General features: G+C 35.6%; 2 protein-coding genes and 1 long non-coding RNA gene across 6 annotated transcripts in view; 1 reads left to right on the plus strand and 2 right to left on the minus strand.

The window, feature by feature from the left end:
• The window catches only part of LOC120354489, an 85,074-nt gene that overhangs the window by 47,852 nt on the left and 16,483 nt on the right, over positions 1 to 20,739 (plus strand). The gene's annotated exons all lie outside the window — the stretch shown is intronic.
• The window catches only part of LOC111045800 (phosphatidylinositol transfer protein alpha isoform), a 100,597-nt gene that overhangs the window by 36,175 nt on the left and 43,683 nt on the right, over positions 1 to 20,739 (minus strand). The window lies entirely within an intron of this gene.
• LOC120354488 lies at positions 1,124 to 4,615 on the minus strand. Its single transcript, XM_039441763.1, has 2 exons — positions 3,352 to 4,615; positions 1,124 to 2,074 (listed from the first exon to the last, which is right to left on the minus strand). Exons 1-2 carry the CDS (start codon positions 3,424 to 3,426, stop codon positions 1,139 to 1,141), a joined length of 1,011 nt encoding a protein of 336 aa, XP_039297697.1. The 5' UTR covers positions 3,427 to 4,615; the 3' UTR covers positions 1,124 to 1,138.

A 20,739-nucleotide genomic window follows, 5' to 3' on the forward strand; every position in this document is an offset into this window, starting at 1 on the left:
TTTTATTAAGGGCGGTTGATGCAAATCCGCTAAGTTTCGATAAAATACCAGTGCCAATTTTACGTCGCACTTGTCGACGAAGGCAAGACAATGATTTTTTTGCTACCATCCTTTCAATAGCAATGTTGAAACCTGACTAAATAGGAATTGTAAAATTAGTTAACCCCCTTAATTAACTAGACCTAACCTCTACCGTTGCCGCCGACGGCTCCGGCTCACTATCAAAAATATTACAAAGTTGTAATGTTGTTATTAGTAGAAAATTCGAAATACTATCACCAGATGATGGGTTTATGTTTATACAACTGTTCAATGCTGTATAATTGTTGAAAAAATTACAAATAACCTTACGTTGATCATTCATATAAGCATACCATTTGTCTAGTCCATCATCAAATAATTTCGATGTTTTATAATTCATTTGAGATTGAACACATAGTCTTATATAAGATAATATATGTGCTTTATTAATACTATTATTATTATAAGCTTTTACGCTTAAATTGGCAGTACTGCTGCTGCTGCTGTCTTTTACAGATTGGTTTAATGATGAAAAATTTAACACATTTTCAACTCTAATATTGTGCAATGTACAAGTACTCAGAGTATAGTATAAGAGTAATATCATACTAATTGCGTATATTATGAATGTAACAAATACTATAATTATTTTCATTTTATTTTCTTGACCTGCTGCTATTGACTTGACTCCCATCGTGTCTGCTGGCAAACTAAGTTTGCAGTGTTTAGACATGCAACTGAATGCATTCATGTATGACTAAAACGCAATTGCGTGTGTGCAGCTATGCATGACAGACATGTCTGAACATGTCTGTGTGAAGTCATTAACCTTTGACTATAAATAGTCATGTAGAACAATGATTGTACATCAGTTGTGCACAGTTGTTGATCACACACACACACACACACACAAGGTAAGTTAAATGAATAATAAGTGCAATAATCAACATATATAATTTATTATAAATACAGATTGAAGAAAAAGAAACCTAATCCTTTAATTCAAATTGCCACAATTTGAAAAAAAAAAAAAAATTAAAATTTGAAATATTTAATATTATTAATTTAAAATTTAAAAGTGTTCCTCTGATATATTCAGCTGAATCTACGGCTGCTGCTATCGCAGCGGCCGCCGATTCAGCCTTATATCAGAGGAACGACCTTCACTATGTACAACTTGCATTATTAAATTGTGGCAACCTGAATTAAACGACTGCACATTCGCACGCGTAATCTTAGTAGTAAATCTATGCGGCATGAAAGTTTCAATTTCGGCATCTTCGTTGCCCCGACGTCCTACATTTGCTACCCTGATGATAACAGCATCCTTGTTGTAGGAGCGCACAACACGCGCACCTAAAACAGGATACTGAAATGCATCGGATAAATGTTTTAACGCAATTGTACGACGCCGGGATGGATCTGAAAACCTTATCAGTCCATCGAAATCAAAGTGCTGTTCATGACGCATAGAGTTAGATCCTAAGATTGCGCGTGGACGTCTATAAGGGTGATTTGTTGTGGTGGAGGCGGAGGTAGAGGCGGCGGGGGGAAATCCTTGTTGGCGTGATGATGTGGCGGTGAAGGCGGGGGGGATTCTTGTTGTGGCGGTGAAGGCGGGGGGGATTCTTGTGGTTGCGGCGGGGGGGATCCGGTTGTGCGGTGGGAAACAGTTGAATGCAGCAGCTCGGGTGGCGGGGGGTGGTGGTGTGTATACCACAAGCTGCTGGCAATGTGATGGCGATGGTGATGATTGATGTTGGGGCGATGAAGGGGGAGGGCGGTCGATGGCTATGCTGGAAACCTGTTGCTGGCGCTGATCTGCTCGATGAAGAGGATGGCTGTACTGCCAGAGCTTTTGTTCCTTCAGTTGGTTCTCAGCTCTGGTCAGTAAATCCATTAATGAATCATCTTCATCGAATAAATCGGCGCCAGCGTCCTCAATGGCGGCTGCACCCGTCGTCGTGACAGGTGCAGCGTCGGTTCGTAGGAGTTCGGCCTCCAGCATAGCCATTGCCCCGTCCTCGGTCCACATCTCGTTAGTGTAAATTTCCTGTAGAAAAAATTTAAATAGTTTAGCAGCAAAAATATATTATTTTTCATTTTTCAGTTGCTGTTTGAAAATGTTGCCGCGAGCAAGAAAGCGTTGCATTCATTGTTCCAACAACAGTGACATCATCAACAACAACAGTGACAACAACAACAACGATAGTGATACAGACGAGAAGAAAGCGGTAAATTACTTTAAAGAAATCGATAGGCTTGACTCATTTTTTGAAGGTAATAAAAGTATTTGGCCGCATCAATATCCAAAACCGAATCATTTAGCAGAGGCCGGGTTCTACTTTTTAAAAGTTTTCGATAGAACAAAATGTGTTTTTTGCAATGTAGTTTTGGAAAATTGGGAAGTGAGTGATTATGCTATTTTTGAACATAAAAAATGGTCACCGAAGTGCGGGTTCATAAACAATTATCTTGTTGGTAATATTCGTACAACGTCAACTTTTCAGAAAAAACCAGACTACAATGTACAATACGAACGTGAAAATTCATTTATGAAAATGGAATGTTTGCCGAAAAATTTCAAACAGCTAGCAAGTGACGGTTTTTATTATGGTATTGATTTTTCAAATTCGAATGGATTTGGTCTTATTTGCAGTGGTTGTCATATGTGGGCAGACATATCGATCAATAAATACCAATTGAGGGATTTACACATTCAATCATCGGCAAATTGCGATTTTGTTAAAAAAAGTCAAGTGTGTGAAGCAGAAGCAGAAGAAGAAGAAGAAGAGAAGAAGAAGAAGATGATGATAAAGACATAACCTATTAGCAGTTGTAGTAGTACAGTGTGATTGGATTAAAGTATTCCAGTTTAGTTTGCGCAAAGGGGATGACAGGAGACAGTGTTTTAATTAGCAGTATTCAGATTAGTTTGTACATTCAATTACTTCAATGTGTGAAGAAGGATTCAACAACAACAAAGACATAACCTCCTCCTCCTATAAGTAGAGTGTGTTTTTCATCTGGATTAAAGTAATCAGTTTAGTTTGCGGCGAAGGGGACAGTGTTTTCATTAGATAAAAATTGTTTTATTAGAAGAACTTTATTTGTATGATAGCAGCAGCAGCAGAAGTATTCAGATTAGTTTGTTATGAGTTGAAAAAGAAGAAGAAAAGACTGATAACATTATTTTTAGTTTGCTAAATTTGTATGAGAAGAAAACTAACAATGTCAACAAACAGAAAACTACTGTTGGGTTTTGATTAGAAGAATGTATTTCAAGTCAGTTTGCTGGATGAGTAAATGGAAAAATAATAATAAACTTACATTGGTTTCGCTGTTGTCCTGGATGATTGGCGCTGCCATAGGTGAGGTTTGATCTGCTGATTGGTGCTGATACATCGTCGTAGTGCTGCGTGTTGTAGGCTATAGGAGTTTCAAACTGATACTAACAGAAGGGACGCAGTTTTTCGTCATTATATATTATCAACTTGATGAATATAGATGGTAAGAAGTTCAAAGAAAGTATATCTGTTTTGTGCATATGTTGTATGCGAAATTTAGTACAGATGTTTCATTCGTCTTAACCGGAACACTGATAAGGAAAAATATCGTTTGCAAATTTCTTAAGGAAAATTAACGGACAAAATGTGTGTGTGCACCTTGCGAATCTGTAACGGACTTAACATCTGCCAATGTTGAATTCATAGCTGAGTGAAAGATATTAATTTATTCATTGTGCAGTGCACATGCATACTTATATAATTATTGCGACAAATATCCCCACATGTTCTGCGTGATAACAAACTGACAGTTGATGGGACCGGCCGGCTCAAAATTATAAAAGCATCGAGCGACATGATATTGCTTGCATTCGATTATAGTGTGACGATACGTTTCATGCACAGTGCAAATGGACAACCAACAATCAGTATCCGATAAAGCAGCGGCAGCAGCTTCAGCTGCAGCAGCAGCAGCAAGCGAAGAAGCAGCAACGCCAACCATCAACACGTAAGTATAATGAAATATTTTATCTTATTAATGTTTTTTGAAATTAATTTACAAACTGTAAAAAAGTAGCAACATTGTCAAGTTTTGTGAGTGTTTTCATTGTCAATAATGATTGGTGGTAAAAACATTGTCAAGTTTTCATTGACAATAATGATTGGCAGCAACATTGACAATAATGATTGGAAAACAAATATGATTAAAATGTTATACTCTAACAATCAAACTGAAAAAGCGGCGGCAGTAAACAATTTGACTACTTTAATTTCTATTTTGAAAACAATTATATTGTCTTGCTCTAACAAACAAACTGCAGCTGCAAACAAATATGTATAATGGTGGCTGAGGAGGCAATAATTGTGCTTGAAGTGATTATCAAACTGGAAAATATTCTATCTGTAAACAGATTTATTTAAATGATCATTCAATAATGTGCGTTTGCAAATAAATGTATACATACACACACACACACACACACACACACACACACACACACACACACACACACACACACACACACACACACACACACACACACACACACACACACACACAGTCATTTTATTCTATACAATTATTTCATTCTATATGTTTGTTTTTTCAGTCTGGTTGAGACGATAGCGGTAGACGAGGAGGTGGAGGAGGGGGAGGAAATGGCGGATGAGGAATGGTGTGCGGTTGACAGCAGCGATTCGCCGCCGGCAAAACGCGTCCACTTTTCTTCAGCGTGTGAAACGCCAAAACGTGGTGGAAAAGGTCGAGGACGCAGCATTTATTTTCCCGATCAACGCGTCATCGCTCAGGGCAGAGGAAGAGGCCGGCAAATTGTTGCGGGTGGAGTGAGCGCGGAGTCGACACTGCAGCAGACCAGTCGTAATAGTGGACACCAAGCTGAAGCATCATTGATTCTGCTAGACATAACAAACTCAACTCAACCAAAACGGAGAGTCGTGAACGCTACTGCTAACGACGACAACGAAGCCGAAAACATTGATCCGCAAACCTCTTCAAAGCGGTAAGACGACAAAACCTATTACCTATTATTATTATTACTACTACATCTACTAGCAAAATCGAAAAACTATGGATTATACTATTGAACGAAGTACTAGCATAAATTCGAGTGCAGTTCGCTACAGATTTGTTTTTAGAAAAATATTCATTGATGTTGTTCAAACATTATTGCAAATTTTAAAGCCGAAAGTAATTGAATTAATTGTTGAAGAAAGTGATAATTTTGACAAAAATATTAAATGGTATTTTGTTACAACTGTTCAATTGAAAAAAGTAAATGTTGATAGCAGCAATCAATCGCAACCGCAACAAGAAGAAATCGTTGAAACTATGACAAACGCATCGTTTTATAGTTATACGTCATTGTTAATTAATCTTGATGAACAATTAGATATTTTGCAAGACCAATTTATTAGTGGTGTAGAGAAAATTGAATCAACGCTTGATAAGTTTATTAGATACGGTAGTGGTTGGTCTGTAGTTAGAATCATTTCATTTGATTTGAATATTACTCGTTACAATCCTTTAGCTGGCGGAAATAGTACATACATTGAAACACCTGATTTTATAAAAGCAAAAAGAGCCGTTATAAATGTAAAAAACACAAATGATAGTAAATGTTTTGTATGGAGTGTACTTAGCTATTTTCATTACAGACGTAGTAATATGAATGTTGACTATCTGAAGCAATTTGAAAATAATCTAAATTTGACCGGTATTAAGTTTCCTACTACAGTGCATGACATTAAAAAATTTGAAGTGCAAAATTTAAACATTTCTATAACAGTGATTGCTTATGATGCTGCTAAAAAAAAGTTTTTCCCGTACCGTTGTTCAATTTACAGACAACGCGAACATAAAATCAATCTTCTACTATTGTCAAATGATACAACACCGAAAAAATGGCATTATGTTCTGATAAACACGCGTCAAGGGTATAACGGATTGTCACGGCTACTGAGTCATCACTTGTCTTTGCATAATGGACAAGTGTTCATTTGTCCATATTGTTTTAACAAATTTACAACTAACAGACAAGCAAATTGTGATGGAAAAACAAATCTAGAAAAACACATGGATTTGTGTTCGACATTTGCAATACAAAGAACAGTACTACCTAAACAGGGTGAAATGTTAAAGTTTAAAAATTTTTCGTACACACTAAAAAATAAGTACATTGCATTTGCCGATTTTGAAAGTTTTATTGTACCAACAAATAACGGCGATGACGATGAAAATGATGATGATGATTTGCTTGGAACTGATATAGGAAATAACTTTACAAGGAAAACACAAAAACATGTTGCTTGCGGCTATGCATTTATTATTTTAGACGAATCAGGTGAAATATTCTACGGCCCACGCGTTTATAGAGCTACAAGTGTTGGCGAGAAAATTATTGAACAATTTCTTGATGAGATCATTGCCATAGGTCGAAACTGTTCCTTTGATATGCAACAAGAAGTGCCCATGATTGAATTAAATGAAGAACAATTATTAGCTTTTAACAATAGTACAGTATGTTTTTTGTGCAACGATGAATTTAAAGCCAACGAAATTCGTTTTAGGCACCATTCTCATACAACAGGAAATTTTCTCGGTGCAACGCACAAGACTTGTAATTTAAATGCAAAAGCACCAAAACTATTAAACTGTTTTTTTCATAATTTTCGCGGATATGATAGTCATTTCATTGTTAAGGCATTAGCAGGACGAAAGGAGAAAATTGATTGTATTGCAAACTCATCGGAAAAATTCCTCACAATTACAGTAGATCGGGTACGTTTCCTTGACAGCTATCAATTCTTAAGCTCAAGTCTACAGTCACTTGTTGCCAATCTTGCAAGTGATACAGAAAACATTGATACTAATTTCAAAGTAATGTGTAAAATATTCAACGATAAAAATCATCAAAAACTTTTACTACGTAAAGGTGTGTACCCGTATCAGTACATAACAGATGCAGACAAATTTGAAGAACAGCAATTGCCAGCAATTGACTCATTTTACAGTACACTTAGTAACACTGCATTGCAAGTAGAAGATTACGAGCATGCACAGAAAGTTTGGCGCGAATTTAACATAAACTCATTGGGTGAATATCATGATCTTTACCTTTTGTCAGATTGCTTACTGCTGGCAGATATTTTTCAAAATTTTAGGTCTGTATTTTTTGCAATTTACAAACTGGATGTATCACACTTTGTATCGTTACCACATTTTTCGTTGAATGCAATGTTATATTTGACTAAAGTACGTTTAGAATTAATTAGCAATGCTGATATGAACTTGCTCATAGAATCTGGTTTACGCGGTGGAATGTCAGTCATTCCCCACCGTCATGCAGTCGCAAACAATAAATATATGGGCGCAAATTATAACCCAGCTATTGAAAATAGTTTTTTGCTCTATCTTGATTGTACAAGCTTATACGCACATACAATGATTGCCTACAAACTACCTGAATCAAATTTCAGATTTTTATCACAAGATGAAATTACAGCTTTAGGCGATTTTACAAGCATTCACGATGAAGCCGACACTGGCTATATAGTTGAAGCAGACCTGTCCTATCCAGTTAATTTACACGATTTACATAACAGCTTTCCCCTGGCACCATTAAAAGATCAGCCGCCTTACAACCTGTTCTCTTCATATCAAACAGACAACACTGTTGCTCTGCGCAGAGAAGCGGCCGCGCGCCGCCCGTCTCCCGACACGAACGCTAGCGGCGCTGCGTCATCACGTCTTCTAGCCACCCTTTATAATCGTAAACGATATGTACTCCACTATAGAAATTTGAAACTTTATTTAAGCTTGGGCATGAAATTGACTGCTGTACATAGAGTAATCGCTTTTCATCAGTCATACTGGCTTAAACCGTTTATTGATTTGAATGCACAACTGAGAAAGGAAGCAAAAAATTCATTTGAACGTACCCTCTTTAAATTTCTTTCAAATAGTCTGTTCGGAAAATTGATGGAAAATAATAGGAAAAGAATAGATTTTAAGCTAATTACTTGTCAGAAAAAATTGGAAAGTTTGATTGCAAAACCAAGCTGTAAACGATGGATTGTGTTTGACAAAGACATTGTCGCTGTACAAATGTGTAAAACAGAAATAAAATTAGATCGACCAATTTATGCTGGTTTTTCAATTCTTGATTTGAGTAAATTTACAATGTTCAATTTCCACTACAACATTTTCTTGAAAATGTTCGATTCAAGCTGTGTTAAATTATGCATGACCGATACAGACTCGTTGCTATATCATATCAAATCGGACAATATCTATGCAGTTATCAAACAAAATCTTCAACATTTTGACACAAGTGCTTATCCTGTCACACATTGTTGTTATAGTCAATTGAACCGTGGTGTGCCTGGCACATTTAAAGATGAATTAAATTCTGCCATAATTACCGCTTTTTGTGGTCTACGTGCAAAACTTTACAGTTTTGAATATGTACTAAGCAGTAGTGCTAGTAGCAGTGGTAGTAGTAGTAGTAGTAGTAGTATTAAGGATAGTTCTTATGAAAAATTCAGTAAGCACGCAGCTAAAGGTGTAGCGAGAACAATTATAAACAATAAACTAAGATATGATATGTACATGAAATGTCTGACAGATAGATTAGTTCAACGTGAATGCTTTTCACAATTACGCAGTTATTCACATGATATTTATCAAATATCGTGTGCCAAAGTTGCATTATCACCATTTGACACAAAAAGATACATTGAATCAAACGGTATAGATACGAAAGCGTGGGGTCATTATTTAATAGAAGAAGAGAGAAGAAGAGAAGATATTGATAGGAGCAGCAGGACGGCTAGTGGCTCTGGAGTTATGCCAGACTGATCGTATCGCAGCAGTGAGAGAGAGAGAGAGCGGGAGGAAAAATGTGTGAGGAAAGTGGAGCAAGAAGCTATTAGTGAAACCAGTTCATATTAGATACAACAAGCGTCATCGCTGCTCCGACACAGCTCAGTGTTGTGTCGAACACGAAGAAGAAGGAGGCAGAAACAACATCCGTCGAAGACAAAGAAGAAGAAGACGAAGAAAGATCGCTGTTGAAGACAGCAGAGCAGAGCATAGCAGTGCTGCAGGTGTTTGGTGTGACTGAACTCACACACGCACGCACAAGCATGCACGCACAGACATTTGTGTAGGGGAGAACAGATCGAAACGAAACCCCAAATATTATGATGTCAGATTTGCAACAGAAAATTGCTCAGGAATTACACCGTCCAGCGCGAAGAAAATTCAACAGACGTAAATATATATTAAAAGGAATAAAAGACCTCATTCAAATTGATTTAATTGAATTGCCAGAATTTGCTAGAGCAAACAACGGCTATCGTTATGTTTTGATTGCAATTAATTGTTTTTCACGTTATGCTTTTGCTGAACCATTAAAAACTAAAACAGGAAAAGAAGTTGAACGAAAATTAGCGCGAATATTAGTGTTAAATAAAGGTATAAAAAATGTGCAAAGCGATTTAGGTCGTGAATTTTACAATAAGGATGTTAAACAACTATTCGATAGGTTAAACATTAATCATTACAGTGTATTTTCTGAAATTAAGGCAGCTTTTGTTGAAAGATTGAACCGAACACTGAAATCACTTTTGTATGAACGACTAACTGCTAGCGGTACGCAAAAATGGTTAAACATTTTGCCGGACATTGTTTATCAATATAATAACACTATTCATTCAGCATTTGGCATGACACCGGCCAGTGTTAGACGACGTCATGAAAAGCATTTGATCATGTTACAGTTGAAAAAGACAAAGAAAAAGCAATCGCGTACAGTTTATCATCCAAAGTTTGCATTAGGTGACGTAGTGCGAATAAGTAAGTTTCGTCAGGTTTTTGATAAAAGTTTTAGATTAAATTGGTCGCCAGAACTGTTTATAATTCATGCTGTATATCCCACACAACCGCCAACCTATGTAATTCGCGATCTTAACAATGAAATCATACAAGGTAGATTTTATAGTGAACAATTGATGAAAACAAACTTAACACCGTCCGAACAAAATACATATTTAGTTGAACGAATAATACGAAAATCAAACAATAAATATCTCGTTAAATGGTTAGGCTTTGATAAAACTAGCTGGATAGATAAGAGTGATATTATTACTCCGTCTGTAAAACAGAAGAAACTGCGTGCAAGAAAAACGCGCAAAAATCATTAAATTTATTTGCATATTGTTTCAGATATGATATAAACATAATGTCAATGGCAATGGATGCGCCACTGTTGTTCTATTTGCTGAATGGTAACGATGTGTGTAGTGTTATTAAAAGAATGATTGATCTTTTGTGTACGCTTAAAGCGATGTGTGTAAAACGTGTTGATATTGAAAAATGCTTTCTAGTTAGCTTATATAAAAAAACATTAGGTAATGTCAGTGATGTTGTTAATATTGATGATGATGATGATGATGATGATAGTAGGTATCATTTAAGTATATGCTCATATAACAATGTATTTTTAAAAGATGCAATTCAAAATGCAAGCAGCGTATTTGATGTAGTAGATACTTGTATCTGTGCTCAATTTTCTATGCAACTAAACATACTTTACTCGCAAATTAAATCAATAGACTTTAATGTAGCTGATGTTGATGAAGATGATGATGATGATAAGAAGAAAGAAAAGATATTAATTTATATTTTAGATTATTGTATGTCAAAGGCTAATCTTAATTAATGTGTGTGAAGCGGTGACGCCGCTAACAGCTATACTGTATTATGTGAAAGGGAAAAACACACGCTTTGTAATAATTTGCATTCTTTAGCAAGTAGATGAAATTTTTTTATAATATTAGCTGTTAGCAAAAAACACTGTCAACTTTGTATGTATGTATTATCACTGTCTCAGATATTGTCATCACCGCCACTTACCTTACTGCAGCTGTCAACTTTGTATGTATTTTCAATGTAAGATATTGTCAACACACTTATTTTAGCTGCTGCTAAAACATTGAATTTGTATGTATCTAGTAGTAATAGTATTTTTAATAAACTGTGAACATTGTATGTGCGTGTTTTCTTCATTCATAAACCGCTTGTAGTATACACACACACACACACACACACACACACATACACATCGGATGTAGCGATGTTAACAGCATAGTTGAACTGTAGACACGCATGTGTAAACAGCAAGCGGTGGCGCGCGCAGCAAGAGTTAATGATTAGTTGTTATTATGACGACAGCAAAAGAGTCAATAGCAATAGTTAACTTTGATAATCTAATTGTAGATACAAAACAAGTGGGCAAAAATTGTCTAGATAGAAAAAAGCATGGTGAGTTTTTGCCAAGTTCAGCTAGAATTCTAATTTGTGGTGCATCAAATTGTGGAAAGACAAATGTACTGCTGAATTTAATATTCGATAAAAATGGATTAAAATTCAAAAACCTATACTTGTTCAGTAAGTCTTTGTATCAGGAAAAGTATAAATTATTGGATGTTGTTTTTTCAAAACTCAAGTGTGTAAACTACTATAAATCTGACAACATTGAAAGTATACCGCAACCGAATGATATTGACACTCATTCACTGATAATATTTGACGATTTGAATGTTACATGTGTGCCGCAAATACATAATTTTTTCACAATGGGCAGACACAAAAGCATAGATTGTGTGTACTTAATTCAAAGCTATGGCGCAATTTCAAAACATCATATCAGAGACAACGCAAATATGCTGATTATTTTTAAAATGGATATGCACAATTTAAAATTGATATTTAGAGATTTTGTTGGAACTGATATGACATTCGTTGCATTCAGAAATCTATGTTCAGATGTATGGCAAAGCGCCCGGAAATCATAGTTTTATTTCAATTTTCACTGAGTGTAAACCAGATGCTGGTAAATATCGTAATTGTCTTGGTAAGTATATTGATCCAAGTGTGTATAGCAGCAGCAGCACCAATTGACATGTGTCAATTCTCATCATTTGTTGTTGAGCCAGTGTAGGTGAAAGAACTAATTATCGTTCTACTACTACTAGCAATATGCGTAAAATTAAATTAAAAAGAAAAAAACAAAGTAGACGAGACGAGGAGGGCGAGGACGAGGATGTGGACGAAGACGAGGACTAGTGCAACGTGATCATCATCATCGTCATACTAGTAAAGTAATTGACAGGATAAAAGGTTTGCGTAAGTCAATTATTAATAAACATAGATCATTAACTAGTATGATTAGGGAAAATGATTCAATTAGACAAAAATCATTAGAACCAATTATCAATCCACTAAAACAATTGAAAGATACACTTGTACAAAATGCTCACACTAGTAGCAGACTTAAAGAAGAATCAGAGGACGATGAGGAGGAGGAGGAGGAGGAGGAAGAGAGGGAGGGGAAAGACGCAGACAAGGAAATGGATGTGGATGAGGGTTTGAATAGATCTAATGTAAGTGATATTTTGAATAAAACAACAGTGGATTTTATTGATGAGTATATACATGAATTTCATAAAGAAAAACTAAATAATTGTATATCTTATGGTATATGTTATGATAGTAAACTAAATGAATACTATATGGGTGTAAAGGATATTAGTATTGCCAATGGTTATTTAATTATTGACAATAATAAGTATCGTTTAACAGTTGGTTTGTGTGAACTTCTATTTAAAAAACAGCCTGACCAGAAACTGTACACAGAACGTGATTTAAGAAAATATCGTAATATATTGCAGCTTACCGCTGCTCATTTAGATAGACGCGGTTATGTAAAGAGAAATACAGGCTATAAATCACAAATTATTCAATCTTTATTTCCATCGAGTAGTAGGAAAACAAAAAGATCTAGGACAAACATTGGTGATGCAGCTGTTAGTGGTATGGGTTTTATAAGAAATGAATCTACTAGTCAACAGTATGTCTACTGGGATAATCCAAATGAACTGATAGACAGATCAAATATTCTGCTTTCATCACAGCAGGCGGGAAATAGATCACATTCAGTTGAAATAGCTTCTATTATTGAAGAACTGAAAGAAAGTGGTATCATATTAGGAGGCAATGCTGCTTTTAGTCGTTAGTATGTGTTTAACACTTGACAAGGACAGAGATGTCGGGCAGTAGCGCCGCTGCTGTGAGTAGTACAATAGATCGATTTGGTAGGACACATCATGTGTTTAATACAACAGCACCGCCACCATTAGTTTTAAACAGTGGTTGTGAATCATCATCAGCAGAAGCAACATCGTCATTAGTGGCAGCAAGTAGAGAATATTTAGACAGTAAACTACTTGAATTATCATCAAATATATTCAATAAACTTCAGTCTGATCCATTGTCACCGCTAGTTAACAGAGAATACTTGGACAGTAAATTGCTTGAAATATCATCAAATATATTCACTAAACTACAGTCTGATTCGTCATCACCGCTAGTTAACAGAGAATACTTGGACAGTAAATTGCTTGAAATATCATCAAATATATTCACTAAACTTCAGTCTGATTCGTCATCACCGCTAGTTAACAGAGAATACTTGGACAGTAAATTGCTTGAAATATCATCAAATATATTCACTAAACTACAGTCTGATCCATTGTCGCCGCTAGTTAACAGAGAATACTTGGATAGTAAATTAAAGGAAGTTTCAACTAGTATAATCCAAAAACTACAGTCTGATCAATCATCACCGCTAGTTAACAAAGAATACTTGGACAGTAAATTGCTTGAAATATCAACAAATATATTCACTAAATTGCAAACTGAATCATCTGATTTAGTAGATAGGAAATATTTAGACAGCAAATTACTTGCAATATCAACTAGTATATTCCAAAAACTACAGTCTGATTTAATTACTAAAAAAGTGTTTGAAAGTACATTGCATTCAATGTCTGATATATTGAAGGAGATAGCACAACAAAAACAGTATTTCGATTCACAATTGAAAACATTGTCTAAATCAATTAGTGATGATATTGAGGTAAAGTATGTTAGTAGGTCGTTGTTTGATCAGAAATCAGACGAATTGAAGACATTATGTGAACAACAAAGTAAAAACAATAGTTTAAAACATGTTGATACAGATTTGCTAGAAACTAAATTGAAAGAATTAAAAGACAATCTACTTGCACAAACTAAACTTAACTTTATTAACAGGCAAGATTATAATTTGAAAGTAGTTGATCTAGAAACAACATTCAATATTATGTTTGATGAGGTGCAAAAGAAACTTGATGAAAAAAATTTAGCTTTCGGTGAGAAGCTAAAAGATGACATTATGCAGATGATTATGAAAGGTGAAGATTTTCAGAAATATTTAAATGAACAGTTGTTCAACTTTTCATACTATTTGATTGCACAATATGTCAAAAAGAGGTACATCTTTGACATGAGTGAAGCTGTACAACATAATTTGAATTCTGATCAGGTGCAAGAGTTGTTTTTGAAAAGAATGTTCAGTGATAGGCAACCAAGTGATGCAGGAAAAAAAAGAAAAAAATATGACTGGGAAATAGATTAGTAGTGTAGTTTGAGAGTTTAGCGCTAGTAGTGTACTTTGAGATATCTGTGATTTTAAAGATTTTAAAGATTTTAAATGTGGGGATATTTTTAATATGCTAATCAGGTTGGCACCACTTAATTGCTGCTGTGAAGCAGGTGTTAGGATGACTGGGACAGATGTTTTTGACAGTTGCAAACACCTGCTACAACAAAGATGGCTGCCGGGGGCACTTCCTGGGTAGGGGAACCTCTTCCTATTGGTTGGGGGCGGGGACTTTGGTGGGGGACAAAATGGCTGACACTAGGGAAGGGGGGGGGTGGAGGGGGAAGGGGGCCGCCATTTTGGCCACGCCCCCTCGCTTCCTATTGGCTGGGGGCGTGGCCAAAATGGCGGACACTGGGCAGGGGGGGTGGAGGGGGAGGCCACACCCCTCGATTTCTATTGGATATGCAGCTCTCTCAAAACACCACTACTAATGACGATTAAAATTTAAAGAGAATCTAATAATATACGAATAAATGTAATCAGAACTAATAGGAATCACTAGAATAACTAAAATTGCTATAATGAAATTTCGTGTTTGACAAAACATTATTCTCACAGTTTTGAAAAAAATTCAAGATACAAAGAAAGGCGAAAATCTAATGTAATTCATTACACTTTAGTAATTGGATTTATACTTTGAAATTAGTTAAATTAACTATATTGATCATTTAATAATTACTTTTGCAATACTGAACTCCTGGAAAAGTTATTACCGATTGTAAGTAGGAAATAAACAAATATGTTGACAGATATAGATCTGATACGTTATCGTTAAACGTGTATTTTAATAAGTTTTTTAGATGATAAGTTAAGTTTCTTTTTCGTGAAAAAACACTACAAAATCAAGCGATGCTTGACAGTATAAGTGGTAATTAAATTTCATAGCTGTAATATTGTATTATGAACCTTTTTTTTATTTTTGCTCGTGCATGTATGTGTATGAGTAAATTATTGATTGTTTTCTTTTTGGCAATAAATGAATTTGATTTGATAAAAAAAATAGATATCACCAAGTTATCATTGAGAATACATTATTTAGTCATTAGTGATTGTTGCGAAAAATATATTAACTGTACATCATTGCTATATTATAGTTTCGTGTTTGAGGGACATTACCTTCAAAAATGATAGTTATCTATAACAGTCGGTTAAATTAGGAGGAATAACATTGGCTACTGGCTAGTGGGCCAGAAGAGGAAAGGTTAGTGGCAGTCATTCCAGTAATTTAATTCCATTAGTATTAATTTGATGATAACCTCGACACATATATTATATAGTGAGGTATCATTTTTGTAAACACTGAATATTGTTATATTATTGAAAATATATGAAAAAAATATGTAATGTATGAATTTATGAATAAACTCCTCTGGATGTGTTGTCCAACATCCAGAGAAATTATTATTATTATTATTATTAATTTACCAGTCTCACTGGAACCAGACTACACTGACAGCTTCTTGTCAAAAACAATAAGCTATAGTATTACCAAGTACAAACGACTAATTCTGGTTTAGTGGGCGACCAAAACCAGCACTATAATATTATGTATTTCCATGCAATTGGTGTCGACAGAGAAACGTCAATACTTATTTATGTATTCTACATATTTCAGTGAAGAATACTAAGAGGATAGTTGACTTGAAGTAAGAAATACTATATAATTCCAGTACTTCAATAATACGTTGAATAACAACTACATTTATGATTTTGTCGGCCTTCAAAAAGTAAAGCTTTTAAAATATAATATTGTGTTCGGATAAACTCAGTACCACAATATTATAGAGTAGCAGAATACAAAAAATAAGCTTATGCTACTCTATCTTAAGGACTTTTTTCTTCAACACAGTAAAATAAGTAAAGTATCAGACAAAATTGAAAAATAAATTGATTTAATTTCTGGGTGAATGTGACATGCAACCATCCTTCAAGTGAATGGAGACTTCACATTTTCGATATGAAATTCCATTCAACATTGGAATTAAAAGCAGAATATGAATTCACTGATATTTTAGTGCAGTATCACTGCAAATTCGATTCACTGTTTTTTTTTTTTTTTTTTTTTTTTTTAATCACATTACTATTGCTATCTAGTCTTGAGACTAATGAGCAAATTTTATCAAACCTAATTTACTAATTGTATATAATATGGACTACAGTGAAACTCTCTTTAGAATTTCTTACTGCTACCTACTAATAATTATTATGTACATCTATTAACTGTACTACTTAAGCTAGATTTCACTCAATCACTGCTCTGCTTTTTCACTAGACACCACTTTCACTGCACACCAATTCAAATGGTTTCCTTCTTTTCAGTCTCCGCACCAACCCTCCGTTGTCTAGCAGCTGGATTGCTTCGACGTTCGTGTGTTGGTGGAGCCGTTCTTCATGACTTTCTGCATACCTTTGAATCTCACAGGATACCATGTTGACTCCCAGGTCCCTATGGATGTCGCTGTTCCGCACATACCAGGGAGCATCAACGATGTTTCGGAGCACCTTGTTCTGGAATCTTTGTATGATGGTGACGTTGCTCTGTTTGGTGCAGCCCCATAGTTGTATTCCATAGGTCCAAACAGGTTTGAAGATCTGCTTGTAGAGGAGCAATTTGTTTGGTATTGAAAGTGATGAATTTCTTCCAATAAGCCAGTAGAATTTCTTGTATTTTATGTTCAGTTCTTCTTTTTTCTTTTTGACATGCTCTTTCCAGCGAAGCTTAGCATCAAGAGTCATACCTAGGTATTTAGCTTGATTTTCATGTGGTATATTAATTCCATTGATGTTGATTGGAAGGTACACAGCTCTCTTGTTGGTGAAGTTAACATGAATCGACTTTTCCTCATTGAGCTTCATTCTCCACTTTTTGGTCCAGTCTTGTATCTTGTTGACAGATCTCTGAAGCTTCGCTGTTGCAATACCAACATCACTGTCTACTGCTAGTAGGGCGGTGTCATCTGCGAACGTGGCTGTGGTATTCTCCTCCAAATTAGGGATATCACTAGTGAAGAGAAGATAAAGGACTGGTCCTAAAACACTTCCTTGCGGAACTCCTGCTTTTATCTCTCTTAGATCAGAATATGAATCTTCATATTTGACTCTAAAGTACCTTCCTGTCAAATATGATTGCAATATTTCTGTAAATTGCTTAGGAAGCATTTTCTTCAGTTTATAAAGAAGTCCCTCATGCCATACTTTGTCAAAAGCTTGCCCTATGTCGAGAAAAACTGCTGAACAAACCTTTTTTTCTTCCAAGCTCTTCTCTATTATATTAACTATCCTATGTACTTGATCAATTGTGGAGTGTTTTTTTCTGAAACCAAATTGATGATTAGGAATTAATTGCTTTCTCTCAATTATTGGCTTGAGTCTACTCAACAATATCCTCTCAAACAACTTTGATAACACAGGTAACAATGAAATTGGTCTGTATGAAGCTACTTCATGTGGTTCTTTTCCTGGCTTGAGTAACATTATAACTTCAGCTACTTTCCAGACTCCTGGTACAAATCTGAGTCTGAATGAAGCATTCAGGATGTTTGTTAGCTTGATGAGTGCTTTCCTTGGTAGATGCTTCAGGACTAAGCCAGTTATCAGGTCAAATCCTGGAGTTTTCTTAGCATTCATAAGTTTTATTTCCTTTCTCACTTCTTCTACTGAGACATTCATTAGTTCTTGATTTTCCTGCATGATGTTACCTTCAATTTCTAGATCTTCTTGAGCTGCAACGTTTGGCTGGAAGACATTCACAAGATGATCAGCAAATGCCTGTGCCTTTTCTTCATTATTCTTGGCCCATTGTCTATTCAGTTTCCTAATAGGGGGAACTTGTTGGATGGGTGTTTTTATTTTCTTAGAAGCCTTCCATAGTGAGTAATCAGTGTTGCCTTGTCCTGTCAAATTACTCAAGTAACTGTTGATTGATTCATTTTTAATAAACTGTATCTCTCTTTTCAGTTCCTGTGTGAGAGTATTCAGTAATCTTTTATCTTGAGGAGAACGTGAATGCTGCCACCTCCTTCTAGCTCTTCTTTTCTCTGCAATCATTTCTCTTATTTCCAATGGATAATTATTTCCTACTGTTCTTCGTTTCCTAGTCTGCGGAGTATTACACCAGGCTGCCTGTTGTATATCAGTAACAAATTTTTCCAGCTCCTCATCTATTTGATCTGCAGTTGTTAATGGTGAATTCAGGTTAATTCTTTCCTCCAACACTTGCTGAAAGCCATCCCAATCTGTATACTTATTAACTAGTGTGGGATAATTATTTTGTTTTTGTAAAATAGTGTCACTCAACTTCAGAATAATTGGAGAGTGGTCTGAATTGAGATCAAAACTTTCCTCTACTTGCAAATAGTTTACTGAAATGTTTTTGATTATGAAAAAGTCTATGAGATCAGGTATCTTACTTGTATCTGTAGGCCAATAAGTTGGTTTTCCAGTTGAAAGAGATTCACATCTTGACTCTCTTACAGCTTCGTAAAGTACCTTGCCCTTATGAGTTGTTAATCGTGATCCCCAATGAATGTGTTTTGAATTGAAGTCACCGCCAAGGATAAATCTCGTTCCCAACATATCAAACATTGATAGATGATCTTCTTTTCTGAATGAATATCGAGGAGGACAGTAGACAGCTGCAACTACAAATCGATAATTAACTGCTTCCACACATACTCCTATCAATTGAATTCGTTCAGTTTCTAATTTAACGTGTTCATTATGCTGAATGCTCTCTTTGATTATGATTGAACTCCCCCCTCTCGCAACATTGTTGGGATGTAAGGCGTGGTAGGTCCTGTAACCTTTAAATTTTATGTAGGACTGTTTTGTAAAGTGAGACTCAGAAATGAGACAAATATCTACATTATCTATGTTTAGAACTGCTTCCAATTCCAGTTGTCGTTGTAAGAGTCCATTTGCGTTCCATTCCATTATGTTTAGTGAACGAATCATTTTGGTTTTTGTTGTCTATTATTGTCTAATTTCTCGATGCGAGATTGAAGGGATGAAATTATTTCTCTTGTTTATCAAGTTTAGATAAGATGAGCTGTAGGATTTGTGAGGTGTCTTTTACTTCTTCATTTTTCTTCATCTGCGATTTATTTTCTTTGGATACGATTTCGGCGAAAGTCATTCTCTTTTCTGTGGGCCTACTTTGATGTTGAGTGGGCCTACTTTGAGAATTAGCCACATTCCGAGCCTGAGAATCGACAACATTTTTTGATGTTATATTCTTACTGGCTACCCTACTCGAGTTACGTATTTTTTGTAACTCAATTGCTACAGAGCAACCACGGTAGCTTGCAGGATGAGCTTCACCACAATGAATGCATTTCGGTAGTGCTTCACTAGGTTTCGTACACTCCTTTGATGCATGTTTCCCAGCGCACTTCACACATCTGGCCTCCTTGTTGCAATAAGCCTGAGTGTGGTTGAAAGCCTGGCAACGCTTACATTGAGGTATTAGATTAACTTTCTTCAATGCTTCAACTTCTACTCTGCAACCCAGAATATGTTTAAGTTCAAAAACCTTCTTAACATTCTCTTCTGCGCTGAACGAAACCATGAACATGTCTAATGGTTCTTTAGTTTTCCACTTCAACTTATTCACTACATCTACCACTAGCAATCCCTTAGCCTTTAAGTCCTCCATTATGGATTCTATACTACAGGAGTGATGAAGTTTTTTTATCATCACTCTTATGGGTCTCACCTGTTTGTTTTCATACGAGTGCCAGTTGAAACCATCGTTGATTAATTCTTTTGTAATATTTCTGTACGTTTCTGAATCTACTGAATTTACTTTGAAAGTCTCTCTACTCAAGAGCTTTATTCTAAATTTTTCATCTGAAGTCACTTTTTTCAAACTTTTATGAAGAGACTCCAGGCTCTTTATACCATCCACTATGATTGGTGGCGGTGGCGTTTCTTTCTTCTTGTTCTTTACTTCCTCACCTTTATTCTTCTGCAATGAGGTGATTTTGTTCAACTGACGATGGTTACCAGTAGGCTCATTCTTTGGTTCAGGAGACAAAGTACTATTTAGTTTCCTCTTCTTTGTAGTACGTTTGTTACGGGCCCTGATCCACTCAGTCTCTTTTGCCAACTCCTCCTCATTAGTTGAGTAGTTTTCAGCAACTGCTGGA

The sequence above is a fragment of the Nilaparvata lugens genome, chromosome X, assembly GCF_014356525.2.
Source record: "Nilaparvata lugens isolate BPH chromosome X, ASM1435652v1, whole genome shotgun sequence".
NCBI classification, from domain to species: domain Eukaryota; kingdom Metazoa; phylum Arthropoda; class Insecta; order Hemiptera; family Delphacidae; genus Nilaparvata; species Nilaparvata lugens.